Source organism: Phyllobates terribilis, unplaced genomic scaffold (genome assembly GCF_046119375.1).
Source record: "Phyllobates terribilis strain yellow unplaced genomic scaffold, ASM4611937v1 Scaffold_2__4_contigs__length_985480577, whole genome shotgun sequence".
Lineage (NCBI taxonomy): Eukaryota > Metazoa > Chordata > Amphibia > Anura > Dendrobatidae > Phyllobates > Phyllobates terribilis.
In genome coordinates, this window is record NW_027362762.1 from 26,050,035 (window position 1) to 26,074,118 (window position 24,084).

General features: G+C 44.4%; 1 protein-coding gene across 1 annotated transcript in view; it reads left to right on the forward strand.

Annotated features, from left to right (window-relative positions):
• The first annotated feature begins 872 nt into the window (after positions 1-872).
• The window catches only part of LOC141243710 (tyrosinase-like), a 52,782-nt gene continuing 29,570 nt past the window's right edge, over positions 873-24,084 (forward strand). The window contains exon 1 of the mRNA XM_073668946.1: positions 873-1,074. Within this exon, the coding sequence (XP_073525047.1) occupies positions 888-1,074 (187 nt within the window). The 5' untranslated portion in view covers positions 873-887. The remainder of the gene's footprint in view (positions 1,075-24,084) is intronic.

The window sequence follows — 24,084 nt, forward strand, 5'->3', positions numbered from 1 at the left end:
TCATGTGCCTTATGACTTCTTCACTGTTCTATCTAAATGAAAAACACAAAGTAAAGTAGAGCTCCACAGTATATAGATTTTGCATAAACAAAGTAACAGTGAGAGTAATGGTAACTGCTCACATAGGCAAGATGTGCTTGCAAAAAGCAAAACTGTCTGAAAGCTTATAAAAAGTGAACCAAATGCTGTTCCTTGTGACAGTTATGCACGATGGCAACTGCAGTGAATGCAATAAAGTGCAGAGGAAAAACAAGGAAGCACTGGGCCCTACTGGAAAAGATGACAGCTCCGAGGTAGATACACGGTCACTTCATTGAGGCATTCCAGCACCAAACAGGTTCCTTCATGATGGACTGAAACGCATGGCCTCAATCAAGGACCGTACATCTACCTATGAGATGATCTTTCATATTCTCCAGCAGTGCCGCCCCGTGACTCCTTATTATTCTTCTATACTCTTCTCCTTCACTCTTATGTCTTGGTTAATGGTGCTTGTATTTTTGTGTCTCCTTGACGCCTGTGTCTTGGTGAATACTTGGCTTTTATTACCAATTAAATGTACTGATTTGTACTAGGTATTAAATAAGGAGTTGAGCTGACAATCTCCATAATTAAAATTACTGAGCACAAGAGATTTAAGGGGGCACTCAATGATGAGCTACTGGAAAGCAAGGCCCCATACAGTGTTCTTCTACTGGGACCTTCTGCTGAGTGTGTCCACCGTTCTCGGGCTAAACAAATCTATAATGTAATAACCCACTATTATAAAAGTATCGTCATTTTATAGACTATATAATTAATGTGAACCTACTCCATTGCATACGGGATGTTGGCAGCATAAACCGTAAACCCAGGAAATCCAAGGAGGCCACTATACACACACCGGAATGACACAATTTTCCTCTTTGGCACTACTTAAGTTAATCCTGTTGTGTCCTCTTGGGGTTTTTCTTAGGAAGCTTTCATTTGCATCTTTGATCTTCCTGGAGCTTCTTCTCTGGCTGCATAAATACTCACAGTCCTCTCCATCTCTACCCACTCACAGACTGACCCTGAGACATCACCGGCTAGCAGGTACCATATGTTCTTCACTAGATAGCGAGTGGTGGGGCAGATGGTGAGGTAGTGAAGATGTACCGGTCTCTACTCCTCTTGTGCTGAGGGCCAGTGTGCAGTGTCCACCTTATATATAATCCTAGGAATGGCCAGACGCCGCCGCACTACATGCATCACGAGTTATATCCAGGTTCATTTATCATTTGGGTGAAGATTCTCAATGATGTTAGACTCTTTCCACTCATTCTTGTACGGAAGGTCAATAATTCCCAAGAAACTCAGTCTCCAATTAACATTATGAAGTGCAGTAAAGCTGGTCGTAGTGGGACCTATCACAGTCTGAAAAGATAGCGGAAGGGAAGAGGTGGTAGGTGGATTTCTAAGGAGATGGTAGGTCAGATACAAAGTGATATTAACAGTATATGGTATTTCATAGACTTGTCCGCAGAGTGGAGGGAGGTAGACTGTTGGTTGGTCTGATGAGATAGTGGCAGTGAAGATGTGGTATGTTGTGGGCTTGTCTGAAAGGATGGCCGAGTAAAAACCTGTCCAAAGAGATGGTCGTAGAAGGGAGGCGGTAGGTTTTATGCCAACCTGAAGAGATGGTGGCAGTGTAGATATGGTATATCATAGGCTCGACTTAAGAGGTGGTAAGGTAGAGGTGGTAGGGTAGAGGTGGCATGTTGTAGGTTATTCTGGACAGGTGGCAGGGTCGAAACCTTTCTGAAGTTATTGTGGTAGTGAAGTCATAATCATAGAAAAGTTATTACTATATCGCCAACATATCCCGCAGCACTTTACATCACAGAGGAGACTTGTGCAGACAATAAAGACATTACAGAGTAACACATACCTCAGCAGACGCAGGAGGGGTTACAGTCTATGAGGAGATGGGGACACAAAAGGTAAATGGTAAAAAGTGTTTGTATGGTACGGTCCGGCCATCATTATAATAAATAGGGGATTCACAACGCTGCATGAACCGGTCACCGGCCAGGACCTCTACAGGTACAGGTACAAAGTGACGTCATGGTGGTAGGATTGAACAATGCTTAGTGGTGGGCCTGGGGACTTCTTACCACCCACCCTACTGCTACTCTACATGGACATATTCACATGTTCATATATTGGCTTGCCACAAGGGTTGGTGTTAGGGGCAGACAAACTAGGCATTTCCCTAGGGCTCCTACTCCCCCATGGGCCCCCAGGCAATGGCGTGCCGCTAATAGCCAGCGCCGTGCACTCACCATAGATGCTGATACAGTTGAAAGCAAGGATGGAGGAGGGAGAGCTATGTGACACTCCATCTCCCATCATTCCTCCTCTGCCTCTAGCGCAGCGTGCATGATGACGTCACTTCATCATGGCCACGCTGTACTGGTGGTGGAGCTGCTGAGACGTGCTGCAGAGGCTGGAGCAGCGGGGGAACAGGGAGAGGTAAGTAGTGTGTTTATTTTTAGATCAGTGAGTGTGTGGTGGCCATATTACTGTAGGACTATGGGGAGGCTGCATTATACTCTATAGGGGTGCATTATACTCTATGGGGGGCTGCATTATACTCTATAGGCGGTCTGCATTATACTCTATGGGGGGGCTGCATTATACTCTATGGAGGGGCTGCATTATACTCTATGGGGTGCTGCATTATACTCTATGGGGGGCTGCATTATATTCTATGGGGGGCTGCATTATACTCTATGGGGGAGTCGGCATTATACTCTATAGGAGTGCATTATACACTATGAGGAGGCTTCATTATACTCTATTGGGGGGCTGCATTATACTCTATAGGGGTGCATTATACTCTATGAGGTGGATGCATTATACTCTATGGGGGGCTGCATTATACTCTATGGGGGAGGCTGCATTATACTCTATGGAGGGGCTGCATTATTCTCTATAGGGGTGCATTATACTCTATGGCGGCTGCATTATACTCTATGAGGTGGCTGCATTATACTCTATGGGAGGCTGCATTATACTCTATGGAGGGGCTGCATTATACTTCATGGGGGCGCTGCATTATACTCTATGGGAGGCAGCATTATACTCTATGGGGGGGCTGCATTATACTCTATGGGAGGCTGCATTATACTCTATGGAGGGGCTGCATTATACTTCATGGGGGCGCTGCATTATACTCTATGGGAGGCAGCATTATACTCTATGGGGGGGCTGCATTATACACTATGGGAGGCTGCATTATACTCTATGGGGGGCTGCATTATACTCTATGGGGGGCAGCATTATACTCTATGAGGTGGCTGCATTATACTCTATGAAAGGGCTGCATTATACACTATGGGGGGCTGCATTATACTCTATGGGGGGCTGCATTATACTCTATGGGGGGCAGCATTATACTCTATGGGGGGGCTGCATTATACTCTATGGGGGGCTGCATTATACTCTATAGGGGGCTGCATTATACTCTATGGGGGTGCATTATACTCTATAGGGGTGCATTATACTCTATAGGGGTGCTTTATACTCTATGGGGAGGCTGCATTATACTCTATAGGGGTGCATTATACTCTATGAAGGAGCTGCATTGTACTCTATAGGGGTGAATTATACTCTATGGGGGCTGCATTATACTCTATGGGGGGCTTCATTATACTCTATGAGGGCTTCATTATACTCTATAGGGGTGCATTATACTCTATGGGGGGGCTGCATTATACTCTATAGGAGTGCATTATACACTATGGGGAGGTTGCATTATACTCTATGGGGGAGTCTGCATTATACTCTATGGGGGAGTCTGCATTATACTCTATAGGAGTGCATTATACACTATGGGGAGGCTTCATTATACTCTATGGAGGGGCTGCATTATACTCTATAGGGGTGCATTATACTCTATGAGGGGGCTGCATTATACTCTATGGGGGTCTGCATTATACTCTATGGGGGGCTGCATTATACTCTATGGGGGGGCTGCATTATACTCTATGGGGGTCTGCATTATACTCTATGGGGGGCTGCATTATACTCTATGGGGGTGTATTATACTCTATGGGGGTGTATTATACTCTATGGGGGGCTGCATTATACTCTATGGGGGGTGCATTATACTCTATAGGGGTGCATTATACTCTATGGGGGGGCTACATTATACTCTATGGGGGCTTCATTATACTCTATAGGGGTGCATTATACTCTATGAAGGGGCTGCATTGTACTCTATAGGGGTGCATTATACTCTATGGGGGCTTCATTATACTCTATAGGGGTGCATTATACTCTATGAAGGAGCTGCATGGTACTCTATAGGGGTGCATTATACTCTATGGGGGCTGCATTATACTCTATGGGGGGCTTCATTATACTCTATAGGGGTGCATTATACTCTATAGGGGTGCATTATACTCTATGGGGGGGCTGCATTATACTCTATGGGGGGACTGCATTATACTTTATGGGGGGACTACATTATACTCTATGGGGGCTGCATTATACTCTATGAGGGGCTGCATTATACTCTATGGGGAGGCAGCATTATACTCTATGGGGGGGTGCATTATACTCTATGGGGGGCTGCATTATACTCTATGAGGGGGCTGCATTATACTCTATGGAGGGGCTGCATTATACTCTATGAGGTGGCTGCATTATACTCTATGGGGTGGCTGCATTATACTCTGAGGTGGCTGCATTATACTCTATGAGGGGTCTGCATTATACTCTATGGGGGGTCTGCATTATACTCTATGGGGGGCTACATTATACTCTATGGGGGGCTGCATTATGTTCTATAGGGGTGCATTATACTCTATGGGGGGACTGCATTATATTCTATGGGGGGCTGCATTATACTCCTTGGGGGGGCTGCATTATACTCTTTGGGGGGGCTGCATTATACTCTATGAGGGGGCTGTATTATATTCTATGGGGGGCTGGATTATACTCTATGGGGAGACTGCATTATACTCTATGGGTGGGTTACATTATACTCTATGGGGGGGCTGCATTATACTCTATAGGGGGTTGTATTTTACTCTATGGGGAGGCCACATTATACTCTATGGGGGGTCTGCATTATTCCCTATGAGGGGGCTGAATTATACTATATAGGGGTGCCTGCATTATACTTTATGGAGGGGTTGCATTATACTCTATGGGGAGGCTGCATTATACTTTATGGAGGGGTTGCATTATACTCTATGGGGGGGCTGCATTATACTCTATGGTTGAGGCTGCATTTTGCTCTATGTGTGGGCTGCATTATACTCTAGGGGGAGGCTGGATTATACTCTATTGGGGGGCTGCATTATACTCTATGGGGGGGCTGCATTATACTCTATGGGGGGGCTGCATTATACTCTATGGGGGCTGCATTGTACTCTATGGGGAGGCTGGATTATACTCTATTGGGGGGCTGCATTATACTCTATGGGGTGGCTGCATTATACTCTATGGGGGCTGCAGTATGCTCTATGGAGGGGCTGCATTATGCTCTATAGTGGGCAGCATTATACTCTATGGGGAGGCTGCATTATACTCTATGGGGGCCTGCATTATACTCTATGGGGGGCTGCATTATACTCCATGGGGGGCTGCATTATCCTCTATGGGGGGTTGCACTATACTCTATGGGGGAGCTGCATTATTTTCTATGGGGGGCTGCATTATTCTCTATGGGGGGCTGCATTATACTCTATGGTGGGTTTTATTATACTCTATGGGGGTTTGCATTATACTCTATAGGGGGTTGTATTATACTCTGTGGGGAGGCCGCATTATACTCTATGGGGGGGCTGCATTATACTCTATGAGGGGGCTGCATTATACTCTATGGAGGGGCTGCATTATACACTATGGAGGGGCTGCATTATACTCTATGAAGGGACTACATTATACTCTTTGGGGGGCTGCATTATACTCTATGGGGAAGCTGCATTATACTCTATGGGGAGGCTGCCTTATACTCTATGGGGAGGCTGCATTATACTCTATAGGTGGGCTGCATTATACTTCATGGGAAAGCTGCATTATACTCTATGGGGGGGCTGCATTATACTCTATGGGGGGCTGTATTATACTATATGGAGGGGGCTGCATTATACTCTATGAGGTGGCTGCATTATACTCTATGGGGGGCTGCATTATACTCTATGGAAGGGCTGCATTATACTCTATGGGGAGGCTGCATTATACTCTATGAAGGGACTACATTATACTCTATGGGGAGGCTGCATTATACTCTATGGGGGCGCTGCATTATACTCTATGGGGGGCTGCATTATACTCTATGGGGGGCTGCATTATACTCTATGGGGGGTGTATTATACTCTATAGGGGTGTATTATACTCTATAGGGGTGCATTATACTCTATGGGGGGCTGCATTATACTCTATAGGGGTGCATTATACTCTATGGGGGGGCTACATTATACTCTATGGGGGCTTCAGTATACTCTATAGGGGTGCATTATACTCTATGAAGGGGCTGCATTGTACTCTATAGGGGTGCCTTATACTCTATGGGGGCTGCATTATACTCTATGGGGGCTTCATTATACTCTATAGGGGTGCATTACACTCTATGAAGGGGCTGCATTGTACTCTATAGGGGTGCATTATACTCTATGGGGGCAGCATTATACTCTATGGGGGGCTTCATTATACTCTATAGGGGTGCATTATACTCTATAGGGGTGCATTATACTCTATGGGGGGGCTGCATTATACTCTATGGGGGGACTGCATTATACTTTATGGGGGGACTACATTATACTCTATGGGGGCTGCATTATACTCTATGAGTGGCTGCATTATACTCTATGGGGTGGCTGCATTATACTCTATGGGAGGGCTGCATTATACTCTATGAGGGGGCTGAATTATACTCTATGGAGGGACTGCATTATACTCTATGAGGTGGCTGCATTATACTCTATGGGGGGCTGCATTATACTCTGAGGTGGCTGCATTATACTCTGAGGTGGCTGCATTATACTCTATGAGAGGTCTGCATTATACTCTATGGGGGGTCTGCATTATACTCTATGAGGAGTCTGCATTATACTCTATAGGGGTGCATTATACTCTATGGGGGGACTGCATTATATTCTATGGGGGGCTGCATTATACTCTTTGGGGGGGCTGTATTATACTCTTTGGGGGGGCTGTATTATACTCTTTGGGGGGGGCTGCATTATACTCTATGAGGGGGCTGTATTATATTCTATGGGGGGCTGCATTATACTCTATGGGTGGGCTACATTATACTCTATGAGGGGGCTGCATTATACTCTATGGGGGCTGCATTGTACTCTATGAAGGGGCTGCATTATACTCTATGGGGGGTTGTATTATATTTTATGGGGTGACTACATTATACTCTTTGGGGGCTGCATTATACTCTATAGGGGTTGTATTTTACTCTATGGGGAGGCCACATTATACTATATGGGGGGTCTGCATTATTCCCTATGAGGGGGCTGAATTATACTCTATGGGGGGCTGCATTATACTCTATGGGGGGGCTGCATTATACTCTCTGAGGGGGTGCATTATACTCTATGGGGAGGCTGCATTATACTTTATGGAGGGGTTGCATTATACTCTATGGGGGGGCTGCATTATACTCTATGGTTGAGGTTGCATTTTACTCTACGTGTGGGCTGCAATATACTCTATGGGGAGGCTGGATTATACTCTATTGGGGGGCTGCATTATACTCTATGGGGTGGCTGTATTATACTCTATGGGGGCTGCATTATGCTCTATGGAGGGGCTGCATTATGCTCTATAGTGGGCTGCATTATACTCTATAAGGTGGCTGCATTATACTCTATGGGGAGCTGCATTATACTCTATGGGGGCCTGCATTATACTCTATGGGGGGCTGCATTATACTCTATGGGGGGTTGCACTATACTCTATGGTGGGGCTTCATTATACTCTATGGGGGGCTTCATTATACTCTATGGAGGGGCTGCATTATACTCTATGGGGGAGGCTGCATTATACTCTATGGAGGGGCTGCATTATTCTCTATAGGGGTGCATTATACTCTATGGCGGCTGCATTATACTCTATGAGGTGGCTGCATTATACTCTATGGGAGGTTGCATTATACTCTATGGAGGGGCTGCATTATACTTCATGGGGGCGCTGCATTATACTCTATGGGAGGCAGCATTATACTCTATGGGGGGGCTGCATTATACACTATGGGAGGCTGCATTATACTCTATGGGGGGCTGCATTATACTCTATGGGGGGCAGCATTATACTCTATGAGGTGGCTGCATTATACTCTATGAAAGGGCTGCATTATACACTATGGGGGGCTGCATTATACTCTATGGGGGGCTGCATTATACTCTATGGGGGGCAGCATTATACTCTATGGGGGGGCTGCATTATACTCTATGGGGGGCTGCATTATACTCTATAGGGGGCTGCATTATACTCTATGGGGGTGCATTATACTCTATAGGGGTGCATTATACTCTATAGGGGTGCTTTATACTCTATGGGGAGGCTGCATTATACTCTATAGGGGTGCATTATACTCTATGAAAGAGCTGCATTGTACTCTATAGGGGTGAATTATACTCTATGGGGGCTGCATTATACTCTATGGGGGGCTTCATTATACTCTATGAGGGCTTCATTATACTCTATAGGGGTGCATTATACTCTATGGGGGGGCTGCATTATACTCTATAGGAGTGCATTATACACTATGGGGAGGTTGCATTATACTCTATGGGGGAGTCTGCATTATACTCTATGGGGGAGTCTGCATTATACTCTATAGGAGTGCATTATACACTATGGGGAGGCTTCATTATACTCTATGGAGGGGCTGCATTATACTCTATAGGGGTGCATTATACTCTATGAGGGGGCTGCATTATACTCTATGGGGGTCTGCATTATACTCTATGGGGGGCTGCATTATACTCTATGGGGGGGCTGCATTATACTCTATGGGAGTCTGCATTATACTCTATGGGGGGCTGCATTATACTCTAGGGGGGGTGTATTATACTCTATGGGGGTGTATTATACTCTATGGGGGGCTGCATTATACTCTATGGGGGGTGCATTATACTCTATAGGGGTGCATTATACTCTATGGGGGGGCTACATTATACTCTATGGGGGCTTCATTATACTCTATAGGGGTGCATTATACTCTATGAAGGGGCTGCATTGTACTCTATAGGGGTGCATTATAATCTATGGGGGCTTCATTATACTCTATAGGGGTGCATTATACTCTATGAAGGAGCTGCATGGTACTCTATAGGGGTGCATTATACTCTATGGGGGCTGCATTATACTCTATGGGGGGCTTCATTATACTCTATAGGGGTGCATTATACTCTATAGGGGTGCATTATACTCTATGGGGGGGCTGCATTATACTCTATGGGGGGACTGCATTATACTTTATGGGGGGACTACATTATACTCTATGGGGGCTGCATTATACTCTATGAGGGGCTGCATTATACTCTATGGGGAGGCAGCATTATACTCTATGGGGGGGTGCATTATACTCTATGGGGGGCTGCATTATACTCTATGAGGGGGCTGCATTATACTCTATGGAGGGGCTGCATTATACTCTATGAGGTGGCTGCATTATACTCTATGGGGTGGCTGCATTATACTCTGAGGTGGCTGCATTATACTCTATGAGGGGTCTGCATTATACTCTATGGGGGGTCTGCATTATACTCTATGGGGGGCTACATTATACTCTATGGGGGGCTGCATTATGTTCTATAGGGGTGCATTATACTCTATGGGGGGACTGCATTATATTCTATGGGGGGCTGCATTATACTCCTTGGGGGGGCTGCATTATACTCTTTGGGGGGGCTGCATTATACTCTATGAGGGGGCTGTATTATATTCTATGGGGGGCTGGATTATACTCTATGGGGAGACTGCATTATACTCTATGGGTGGGTTTCATTATACTCTATGGGCGGGCTGCATTATACTCTATAGGGGGTTGTATTTTACTCTATGGGGAGGCCACATTATACTCTATGGGGGGTCTGCATTATTCCCTATGAGGGGGCTGAATTATACTATATAGGGGTCCCTGCATTATACTTTATGGAGGGGTTGCATTATACTCTATGGGGAGGCTGCATTATACTTTATGGAGGGGTTGCATTATACTCTATGGGGGGGCTGCATTATACTCTATGGTTGAGGCTGCATTTTGCTCTATGTGTGGGCTGCATTATACTCTAGGGGGAGGCTGGATTATACTCTATTGGGGGGCTGCATTATACTCTATGGGGGGGCTGCATTATACTCTATGGGGGGGCTGCATTATACTCTATGGGGGCTGCATTGTACTCTATGGGGAGGCTGGATTATACTCTATTGGGGGGCTGCATTATACTCTATGGGGTGGCTGCATTATACTCTATGGGGGCTGCAGTATGCTCTATGGAGGGGCTGCATTATGCTCTATAGTGGGCAGCATTATACTCTATGGGGAGGCTGCATTATACTCTATGGGGGCCTGCATTATACTCTATGGGGGGCTGCATTATACTCCATGGGGGGCTGCATTATCCTCTATGGGGGGTTGCACTATACTCTATGGGGGGCTGCATTATTCTCTATGGGGGGCTGCATTATTCTCTATGGGGGGCTGCATTATACTCTATGGTGGGTTTTATTATACTCTATGGGGGTTTGCATTATACTCTATAGGGGGTTGTATTATACTCTGTGGGGAGGCCGCATTATACTCTATGGGGGGGCTGCATTATACTCTATGAGGGGGCTGCATTATACTCTAGGGAGGGGCTGCATTATACACTATGGAGTGGCTGCATTATACTCTATGAAGGGACTACATTATACTCTTTGGGGGGCTGCATTATACTCTATGGGGAAGCTGCATTATACTCTATGGGGAGGCTGCCTTATACTCTATGGGGAGGCTGCATTATACTCTATAGGTGGGCTGCATTATACTTCATGGGAAAGCTGCATTATACTCTATGGGGGGGCTGCATTATACTCTATGGGGGGCTGTATTATACTATATGGAGGGGGCTGCATTATACTCTATGAGGTGGCTGCATTATACTCTATGGGGGGCTTCATTATACTCTATGGAAGGGCTGCATTATACTCTATGGGGAGGCTGCATTATACTCTATGAAGGGACTACATTATACTCTATGGGGAGGCTGCATTATACTCTATGGGGCGCTGCATTATACTCTATGGGGGGCTGCATTATACTCTATGGGGGGCTGCATTATACTCTATGGGGGGTGTATTATACTCTATAGGGGTGTATTATACTCTATAGGGGTGCATTATACTCTATGGGGGGCTGCATTATACTCTATAGGGGTGCATTATACTCTATGGGGGGCTGCATTATACTCTATGGTGGGTTTTATTATACTCTATGGGGGTTTGCATTATACTCTATAGGGGGTTGTATTATACTCTGTGGGGAGGCCGCATTATACTCTATGGGGGGGCTGCATTATACTCTATGGGGGGGCTGCATTATACTCTATGGAGGGGCTGCATTATACTCTATGGTGGGTTTTATTATACTCTATGGGGGTTTGCATTATACTCTATAGGGGGTTGTATTATACTCTGTGGGGAGGCCGCATTATACTCTATGGGGGGGCTGCATTATACTCTATGGGGGGGCTACATTATACTCTATGGGGGCTTCAGTATACTCTATAGGGGTGCATTATACTCTATGAAGGGGCTGCATTGTACTCTATAGGGGTGCCTTATACTCTATGGGGGCTGCATTATACTCTATGGGGGCTTCATTATACTCTATAGGGGTGCATTACACTCTATGAAGGGGCTGCATTGTACTCTATAGGGGTGCATTATACTCTATGGGGGCAGCATTATACTCTATGGGGGGCTTCATTATACTCTATAGGGGTGCATTATACTCTATAGGGGTGCATTATACTCTATGGGGGGGCTGCATTATACTCTATGGGGGGACTGCATTATACTTTATGGGGGGACTACATTATACTCTATGGGGGCTGCATTATACTCTATGAGGGGCTGCATTATACTCTATGGGGTGGCTGCATTATACTCTATGGGAGGGCTGCATTATACTCTATGAGGGGGCTGAATTATACTCTATGGAGGGACTGCATTATACTCTATGAGGTGGCTGCATTATACTCTATGGGGGGCTGCATTATACTCTGAGGTGGCTGCATTATACTCTGAGGTGGCTGCATTATACTCTATGAGGGGTCTGCATTATACTCTATGGGGGGTCTGCATTATACTCTATGAGGAGTCTGCATTATACTCTATAGGGGTGCATTATACTCTATGGGGGGACTGCATTATATTCTATGGGGGGCTGCATTATACTCTTTGGGGGGGCTGTATTATACTCTTTGGGGGGGGCTGTATTATACTCTTTGGGGGGGGCTGCATTATACTCTATGAGGGGGCTGTATTATATTCTATGGGGGGCTGCATTATACTCTATGGGTGGGCTACATTATACTCTATGAGGGGGCTGCATTATACTCTATGGGGGCTGCATTGTACTCTATGAAGGGGCTGCATTATACTCTATGGGGGGTTGCATTATATTTTATGGGGTGACTACATTATACTCTTTGGGGGCTGCATTATACTCTATAGGGGTTGTATTTTACTCTATGGGGAGGCCACATTATACTATATGGGGGGTCTGCATTATTCCCTATGAGGGGGCTGAATTATACTCTATGGGGGGCTGCATTATACTCTATGGGGGGGCTGCATTATACTCTCTGAGGGGGTGCATTATACTCTATGGGGAGGCTGCATTATACTTTATGGAGGGGTTGCATTATACTCTATGGGGGGGCTGCATTATACTCTATGGTTGAGGTTGCATTTTACTCTACGTGTGGGCTGCAATATACTCTATGGGGAGGCTGGATTATACTCTATTGGGGGGCTGCATTATACTCTATGGGGTGGCTGTATTATACTCTATGGGGGCTGCATTATGCTCTATGGAGGGGCTGCATTATGCTCTATAGTGGGCTGCATTATACTCTATAAGGTGGCTGCATTATACTCTATGGGGAGCTGCATTATACTCTATGGGGGCCTGCATTATACTCTATGGGGGGTTGCACTATACTCTATGGTGGGGCTGCATTATACTCTATGGGGGGCTGCATTATTCTCTATGGTGGGTTCTATTATACTCTGTGGGGAGGCCGCATTATACTCTATGGGTGGGCTGCATTATACTCTATGGAGGGCCTGCATTATACTCTATGGGGGGGATGCATTATTCTCTATGAAGGGACTACATTATACTCTATGGGGGGGCTGCATTATACTCTATGGGGGGCTGCATTATTCTCTATGGGGGACTGCATTATACTATATGGTGGGTTTTATTATACCCTATGGGGGTCTGCATTATACTCTATAGGGGGTTGTATTATACTCTGTGGGGAGGCCGTATTATACTCTATGACTATGAGGGGGCTGCATTATACTCTATGGAGGGGCTGCATTATACTCTATGGAGGGGCTGCATTATACTCTATGAAGGGACTACATTATACTCTATGGGGGGCTGCATTATTCTCTATGGGGAGGCTGCATTATACTCTATGGGGAGGCTGCATTATACTCTGTAGGTCGGCTGCATTATACTCTATGGGAAAGCTGCATTATACTCTATGGGGGGGCTGCATTATACTCTATGGGGGGGCTGCATTATACTCTATGGGGGGGCTGCATTATACTCTATGGAGGGGCTGCATTATACTCTATGGGGTGGCTGCATTATACTCTATGGGGGGGCTGCATTTTACTCTATGGAAGGGCTGCATTATAGTCTATGGGGAGGCTGCATTATACTCTATGGTGGGCTGCATTATACTCTATGGTGGGCTGCATTATTCTCTATGGGGGGCTGCATTATACTCTATGGGGCTGCATTATACTCTTTGGGTGGTTGCATTATACTCTATGGGGGCTGCATTATACTCTGTGGGTGGCTGTATTATACTCTATGGGGAGGCTGCATTATATTCTATGGGGGGTCTGCATTATATTCTATGGGGTGGTCTGCATTATACTCTATAAGGTGGCTGCATTATACTCTATGGGGGGGCTGCATTATACTCTATGGGGGCCTGCATTATACTCTATGGGGGGCTGCATTATACTCTATGGGGTGTTGCACTATACTCTATGGTGGGGCTGCATTATACTCTATGGGGGGCTGCATTATTCTCTATGGTGGGTTGTATTATACTCTGTGGGGAGACCGCATTATACTCTATGGGGGGGCTGCATTATACTCTATGGGGGGGATGCATTATTCTCTATGAAGGGACTACATTATACTCTATGGGGGGCTGCATTATACTCTATGGTGGGCTGCATTATTCTCTATGGGGGGCTGCATTATACTCTATGGGGGCTGCATTATATTCTTTGGGTGGTTGCATTATACTCTATGGGGGCTGCATTATACTCTGTGGGGGGCAGTATTATACTCTATGGGGAGGCTGCATTATATTCTATGGGGGGTCTGCATTATATTCTATGGGGTGGTCTGCATTATACTCTATGGGGAGCTACATTATACTCTTTGGGGGGCTGCATTATACTCTATTGGGGGGCTGCAGATGCATTATACTCTATGATGGGTGACTGCATTAAACTCTATGGGGGGCTGCATTATACTCTATGAGGGGCTGCATTATACTATATGGGGGGCTGCATTATACTATATGGGGGGCTGCATTATACTCTATAGGGGTGCATTATACTCTCTGGGGCAGTCTGCATTATACTCTATGGGGCGGTCTGCATTATACTCTCTGGGCAGTCTGCATTATACTCTATGGGGAGGCTGCATTATACTCTATGGGTGGGCTATATTTTACTCTATGGGTGGGCTACATTATACTCTGTGGGTGGGCTACATTATACTCTATGGGTGGGCTACATTATACTCTATGGGGGGGCTGCATTATACTCTATGGGGGAGGCTGCATTATACTCTATGGGGGAACTGCATTATACTCTATGGAGGTGCTGCATTACACTCTATAGGGGTGCATTATACTCTATGGGGTGGCTGCATTATACTCTATAGGGGTGCATTATACTCTATGGGGTGGCTGCATTATGCTCTATGGGGGGGCTGCATTATACTCTATGGAGGGGCTGCATTATACTCTATGGGGGGACTGCATTAAACTCTGAGGTGGCTGCATTATACTCTATGGGGATGCATTATTCTGTATGGGGATTTAAATGGGATTAAAGAAGAACTTGCTAAAGAGATCGCAGAGACGATTAAGTTTAGCTGGAGGGGAGGCACTCCAACTGATTTGACTGTTATCGAACGTGACCCCTGCTATTTAAAATATATTCTTCCGGCATGAGTACTGACCCATCTTAGATTGGGTCTTTAATGCCGAAGGGGGAGACTTGCCTACACACACCCTGTGATGACCTCATGTGGGCTGGACCCCAGCCTTCATATTTTTACTAACATCTCTAACTTCTGGGATAACTTATCGCTGGTTGATCACAGAAGCTTGCAAATTACGCCATATTCTTTATTAGGAATTTACCTTTCCTTAGGGACTACACATGGCATAGCTGCGGTCCGTTATTCTGGTACTTTTGTGCCACAGCTCACCGGAGGGGCTCACAGCTACTGAAAACTAGGCGATTTGTTCCTTATCTAACCTTGCCGCTAAAAATGTGTCCCATTATTATCGGAATCATAGAATTTCCGATATTCCATATTTCATTTTGGTGCCAGCGAGACTTCAGGCTTCTCTTGAGCAAATGAGGGATGCCCTGGGGATGAGAGGGAATTGTTTTGAAGCAAGGAACTACATCCTTCTCACCTAGGTGTATATTTATCACAGGCCAGTGTCACTAGAAAATACACTCGTATGTTAATTGGGATAGTAGCTCCCTTCGTACTAGCATTTGCCTATTAGCCACTTCTCCTGTGTGTGCTAATTTGCATAGACACAGCTCCGTAGATTGACAGCTTTTCTACTCTGACAGATGGTGGGTAAGGGAGGAGGGTGAGAGGGGCTTCAGGGAGAGAGAAATATTTTCTTAATATTTCTATGACAATCATACTCTATGGAGGACTATGGGGAGTGTTTTATACTATATGGAGGACTATGGGGAGTGCATAATACTATATGGAGGACTATGGGCAGTACGTTATATTATATAGTGGACTATGAGGAGTGCATTATACTGTATGGAGGAGTATGGGAAGTGCATTATACTATATGGAGGACTATGAGGAGTGTATTATACTATATGGAGGACTATGGGGTATACATTATACTATATGAAGGACTATGGGGTGTGCATTATACTATATGGAGAACTATGGGGTGCATTATACTGTATGGAGGACTATGAGGAGTGTATTATACTATATGGAGGACTATGGGGAGTGCATTATATTATATAGTGGACTATGGGGAGTGCATTATACTGTATGGAGGAGTATGAGAAGTGCTTTATACTATATGGAGGACTATGAGGAGTGTATTATACTATATGGAGGACTATGGGGTGTACATTATACTATATGAAGGACTATGGGGTGTGCATTACACTATATAGAGAACTATGGGGTGCATTATACTGTATGGAGGACTATGAGGAGTGTATTATACTATATGGAGGACTATGGGGTGTACATTATACTATATGAAGGACTATTGGGTGTGCATTATACTATATGGAGAACTATGGGGTGCATTATACTGTATGGAGACTATGAGGAGTGTATTATACTTTATGGAGGACTATGGGGAGTGCATTATACTATATGGAGGACTATGAGGAGTGTATTATACTATATGGAAAACTATGGGGTGCATTATACTATATGGAGGACTATGAGGAGTGCATTATACTATATGGAGAACTATGGGGTGCATTATACTGTATGGAGGACTATGAGGAGTGTATAATACTATATGGAGGACTATGGGCAGTATATTATATTATATAGTGGACTATGGGGAGTGCATTATACTGTATGGAGGAGTATGGGAAGTGCATTATACTATATGGAGGACTATGAGGAGCGTATTATACTATATGGAGGACTACAGGGTGTACATTATACTATTTAAAGGACTTTGGGGTGTGCATTATACTTTATGGAGAACTATTGGGTGCATTATACTGTATGGAGGACTATGAGGAGTGTATTATACTATATGGAGGACTATGGGGTGTACATTATACTATATGAAGGACTATGGGGTGTGCATTATGCTATATAGAGAACTATGGGGTGCATTATACTGTATGGAGGACTATGAGGAGTGTATTATACTATATGGAGGACTATGGGGTGTACATTATACTATATGAAGGACTATGGGGTGTGCATTATGCTATATAGAGAACTATGGGGTGCATTATACTGTATGGAGGACTATGAGGAGTGTATTATACTATATGGAGGACTATGGGGAGTGCATTATACTATATGGAGGACTATGAGGAGCGTATAATACTATATGGAGGACTATGGGCAGTACGTTATATTATATAGTGGACTATGGGGAGTGCATTATACTGTATGGAGGAGTATGGGAAGTGCATTATACTATATGGAGGACTATGAGGAGTGTATTATACTATATGGAGGACTATGGGGTGTACATTATACTATATGAAGGACTATGGGGTGTGCATTATACTATATGGAGAACTATGGGGTGCACTATACTGTATGGAGAACTATGGGGCACATTATACTGTATAGGGGACTATGGGGTGTGCATTATACTATATGAAGGACTATGGGGTGTGCATTATACTATATGGAGAACTATGGGGTGCACTATACTGTATGGAGAACTATGGGGCACATTATACTGTATAGAGGACTATGGGGTGTGCATTATACTATCTGTCGGTCTATAGTGAGTGCATTATACTGTATGGAGGACTATGGGGAGATCATTATACTCTATGGATGATTATGGGGCACATTATACTGTATAGGGGACTATGGGGTGCATTATACTAAACGAGCACAATGCTGCCTATTCATTTAGTGATTGGATTGTTTATACCTGAACACAAATCATTGTTCTCAGCAGCACATCACCTGTAGTAAACTGCAGAAGTGCTGCTGATAATATGATACTGTATGTGGACAGATTGATATATTAGTGATTGTTCTGTGCCATCAATCTGTGCCAATGTAAAGAGGCCGGGAAACAAGTGTCGAATGACTTCAATATTGTCGATCGCTTGTTTAACTGTATGAACTCAGAGCATGTAGATACAACCGAAATGTTTCTGTGTGATGGTGCAATATGGTAGCATTTGTGGCCCCACTTTAAACTTTTTCCACTTTGTCTAAAACCGGCCCTGTACAGCCCTGGGCTGCCAATCTGTCAAGGTGGGCACATGGACAGTGGACCGGCGGATCAGAGTTGCAAATTGGGCCCTTTAAAACTTTTAAATAAAGACCCTGTGTGCGCATGCTCTCTTCCTTGCACACGCTAACAAGGCCACCGTGTGTGTTGGTGCAGCCCTTTATTCAAAAGTTTTGGAGGGCTGCCGTGACGTAAACTCAAGATGCAGTTTTTAAATGAAGGTCTTTATTGTTAAGGGAAAAAGAAATCCAAACCTACAGGGCGCTGTGTGAAAAAGTGATTGCCCCTAAACCTAATAACTGGTTGGGCCACACTTGGCAGCAATAACCGCAATCAAGCGTTTGCGATAACTGGCAATGAGTCTTTACAATGCTCTGAGGGAATTTTGGCAGCTTATGTTTGCAAAATTGCTGTAATTCAGCCATATTGGAGGTTTCCGAGCATGAACCTCCTTTTTTAAGATCAGGCCACAGCATCTCAGTCGGATTAAGGCCAGGACATTGACTAGGCCACTCCAAAGTCGTAATTTTGTTTTTCTTGAGCCATTCAGAGGTGGACTTGCTGGTGTGTTTGGATCATTGTCCTGCTGCATAACCCAAGTGCTCTTCAGCTTGAGGTCACAGATGACCGGACATTCTCATTCAGGATTTTTTGGTAGACAACAGAATTCATGGTTCCATTTACCACAGCAAGTCTTCCAGGTACTGAAGCAGCAAAAATCCCAAACCATCACACTACTACCACCATATTTTACTGTTGGTATGATGTTCCTTTTCTGGATTGCTGTGTTACTTCTATGCCAGATGTAATTGGGATGTAGATGGGACATATACCTTCCAAAAAGTTCAACTTTTGTCTTGTCAGTCCACAGAGTATTCTCCCAAAAGTATTGGCAAATATCAAGATGTTTTTTAGCAAAACTGAGATGAGCCTTTATTTTCTTTTTGCTCAGCAGTGTTTTTTGTCTTGGAACTCTGCCATGCATGCTATTTTTGCCCAGTCTTTTTCTTTTGGTGTAGTCATGAACACTGAACTTAACTGGGGCAAGTGAGGCCTGCAGTTCTTTGGATGTTGTTGTGGGGTCTTTTGTGACCTCTTGAATGAGTCACCGCTGCTCTCTTGGGGTAATTTTGGTCAGCCGGCCACTTCTGGGAAGGTTCACCACTGTTCTATGTTTTCGCCATTTGTGGATAACGGCTCTCACTGAGGTTTGCTGGAGACCCAAATCTTTAGAAATGGCTTTATAACCTTTTCCATACTGATAGACCTCAATTACTTTGTTTCTCATTTGTTCCTGAATTTCTTTGGATCACAGCATGATGTCTAGCTTTTGAGGATCTTTTGGTCTACTTCACTTTGTCAGGCAGGTCCTATTTAAGTGATTTCTTGATTGAGAACAGATGCGGCAGTAATCAGGCCTGTGTGTGGCTAGGGAAATTGTACTCAGCTTCCCAAAGATGTGATAGAGTCATTACACGCACAGGGATCTATTATATAGAGTCATTACACGCAGAGCGATCTATTATATAGAGTCATTACACGCAGAGCGATCTATTATATAGAGTCATTACACGCAGAGGGATCTATTATATAGTCATTACACACAGAGGGATCTATTATATTGAGTCATTACACACAGAGGGATCTATTATATAGAGTCATTACACACAGAGGGATCTATTATATAGAGTCCTTACACACAGAGCGATCTATTATATAGAGTCATTACACGCAGAGCGATCTATTATATAGAGTCATTGCACACAGAGGGATCTATTATATAGAGTCATTGCACACAGAGGGATCTATTATATAGAGTCATTGCACACAGAGGGATCTATTATATAGAGTCATTATACACAGAGGGATCTATTATATAGAGTCATTGCACACAGAGGGATCTATTATATAGAGTCATTGCACACAGAGGGATCTATTATATAGAGTCATTACACACAGGGATCTATTATATAGAGTCATTACACACAGAGGGATCTATTATATAGAGTCATTACACACAGAGGGATCTATTATATAGAGTCATTACACGCAGAGCGATCTATTATATAGAGTCATTACACGCAGAGGGATCTATTATATAGTCATTACACACAGAGGGATCTATTATATAGTCCTTACACACAGAGCGATCTATTATATAGAGTCATTACACGCAGAGCGATCTATTATATAGAGTCATTGCACACAGAGGGATCTATTATATAGAGTCATTGCACACAGAGGGATCTATTATATAGAGTCATTGCACACAGAGGGATCTATTATATAGAGTCATTATACACAGAGGGATCTATTATATAGAGTCATTGCACACAGAGGGATCTATTATATAGAGTCATTGCACACAGAGGGATCTATTATATAGAGTCATTACACACAGGGATCTATTATATAGAGTCATTACACACAGAGGGATCTATTATATAGAGTCATTACACACAGAGGGATCTATTATATAGAGTCATTACACGCAGAGCGATCTATTATATAGAGTCATTACACGCAGAGGGATCTATTATATAGTCATTACACACAGAGGGATCTATTATATAGAGTCATTACACGCAGAGCGATCTATTATATAGAGTCATTACACGCAGAGCGATCTATTATATAGAGTCATTACACGCAGAGGGATCTATTATATAGTCATTACACACAGAGGGATCTATTATATTGAGTCATTACACACAGAGGGATCTATTATATAGAGTCATTACACACAGAGGGATCTATTATATAGAGTCCTTACACACAGAGCGATCTATTATATAGAGTCATTACACGCAGAGCGATCTATTATATAGAGTCATTGCACACAGAGGGATCTATTATATAGAGTCATTGCACACAGAGGGATCTATTATATAGAGTCATTGCACACAGAGGGATCTATTATATAGAGTCATTATACACAGAGGGATCTATTATATAGAGTCATTGCACACAGAGGGATCTATTATATAGAGTCATTGCACACAGAGGGATCTATTATATAGAGTCATTACACACAGGGATCTATTATATAGAGTCATTACACACAGAGGGATCTATTATATAGAGTCATTACACACAGAGGGATCTATTATATAGAGTCATTACACACAGAGGGATCTATTATATAGAGTCATTACACACAGAGGGATCTATTTCACGTGTTTATTTCTGTTAATGTTGATGATTATGGATTACAGCCAATGAGAACACAAGTCATTATCTCAGTAAATTAGAATACTTTATAACACCAGCTTGAAAAATGTTTTTAAAATCCTAAATATTGCTATTACCGCCGATCAGAGCCTGTGTTTCCTGCGCTGTTACGCAGATGACAGCGTGTGAAAACAGGTATGTTCAGCTCCCCCATTCATATGAATAGGGTCCATGTTCAGGTTCGGGTACTGTTCTGGTTCTCGAACCCGAACTTTTAATAAGCTGTTCGGCTCAATTAGCAGAACCCGAACAGTCACGGTTTCGCCCATCACTACTAATAATCCATAATTTTTTGGGAGCGTGTCAGATATTACACTCTATTTAAATTCTGCCAGTTATGCGTTGTTCAAAACTATACACACTTGGTCGCTGACCATTGCAAATACCATATTACAAGGCCAATGCCTAAAACCGTGGTCATCAGACGTGATCCGATATTTCTGCAGTAATAATTGTGACATTTTTTGGAGCATGTCAAACATTATACTCCATTTAAAATGGGCAAGGTGCGTGGCAAGGGACGGGGAAGTGGACGTGATGCTGATGGTGTACACAGAGACTAAGGCCATGGGCATGATGAAACTGTGCCTGCTGAGGGAGCACTACAAATACCCACATTATGTCGAGCTACCTTCCTGTCCCAATTTCTAAGGGGCCACAGAACACCACTATTGAACACAGAGCAGTGTGAAAAGGTTGTTGGTTGGATAGCAGATAACGCTTCTAGTCAGTTAGCCACCACCACCCTGTCTTCCACACGGTCAAGTCTCAGTAGGTGTGACTCTGGACCACATATTCCTCACAATGATCCTCCTTCCTCCCACCATGCCGAGTGCCCGGAGACAAGTGATCCTACACTTGGACACTCCAAAGAGCTGTTCACATATCCGGGGGCCATGAATATTGGCCCCCTCCCAGATTACAAACACCAGACCTCAGCCGCCCCAGAAATGGTGCATTTCAGAGATAGGTATGGAACCTATATAGGGACAGTAGGGTAGTCAGGGTGTTATTAGATCTGCCTAGGGGTCTCCACTCCCCCTTTCCCTAGTGTTTGGGCTTCCTCCCCCTCTTCCCTCCGTGTTGCACTTAGTCTTTCCCACACCTTGAGTGACACCTTCTCTTCAGCCTCCATCTCCGAAATGACCACATAAGTTGCAAGCTGGAAGCACTGCAGCACTGCCTCGGCCAAGTGGCAACAGGCTCTGCTAAAGCTTGTCTGCTTAGGCGATAAACCGCACACCGCTGGAGAGTTGTTGAAAGCTGTAACAGAGCAAGCAGATCTGTCACTCTCACCGCTGAACCTACAGCCAGGCATGGTCATGTGTGACAATGGCTGGAACTGGCTGGTGACGGCCCTGAAGCTTGGCAACCTTAAACAAGTATCGTGCCTGGCCCAAGTGCTCAACGTAGTGGTTGGTTCAGCAGTTTCTCAAAACCTACCCAGATCTGCCTGAGCTGCTTGTGAAAGTACGCCGCCTGTGTGCCCATTTCCAAAAGTCATCTACAGCTTCTGCCGTCCTCGCCATTCTTCAGCAGCGTTTGCAGTTTCCAGGTCACCGACTGGTGTGCGATGTCACTACACGTTGGAACTCAACGTTGCATATGTTGAGAAGGATTTATGAGCAGCAGAGAATAGTTGTTCAGTACCAGATTCAACACGCCAGTCGGAATTCAGGTCAGCCTCCGCCCATAAGAGCTGATGAGTGGATATGGATGTCTGACATCCATACCCACCGTCCTCCAAAACTTTGAGGATACGACCAAGATGGTGAGTGGCGATGACGCCATAATTAGCGTCACCATCCCGCTTCTCTGTCTTCTGAAGTGCTCTCTGCTCAAAATCAAAGAGGTAAGCATTGCAGGTGGAGCACGATGAGATGGAGCAAGGAACCATACAGGGTGATTACACACAGCCCAGTCTCATCTCATCCCAACGTAGATTAGGTGACAATGAGGAAGATGAGGAGAAGGAGGAAGAACAGGAGCTAGTTTTATGCGCTATAGACTGTACTACCTGCACAACTGTCATACCGTTTGTTCAGCATGAATGGCCTGAGGACAGTGAGGAGGAGGATAAGGAGGAGAGCATGGTCACTCGTCCTCTTGGTTTAGGACACGGAAGTTTTGCCTGTTAGCCGTCTGGCACGCATGGCTAAGTTTATGTTAAGCTGCCTTTCCCATTACCCTCGCGTTCTCAAAATTTTGTGTGACAGTCATTACTGGTTGGTGACACTTCTAGACCCACGCTACAAGGAGAACTTTATATCTCTTATTCCTGAGGCGGACAGGTCTACAAAAAATGGGGCTGTACCAGAAGGCCCTTGTTAGGGAACTATTAAAAAAATTCCCATCTGAAAATGCTGGCAGCAGA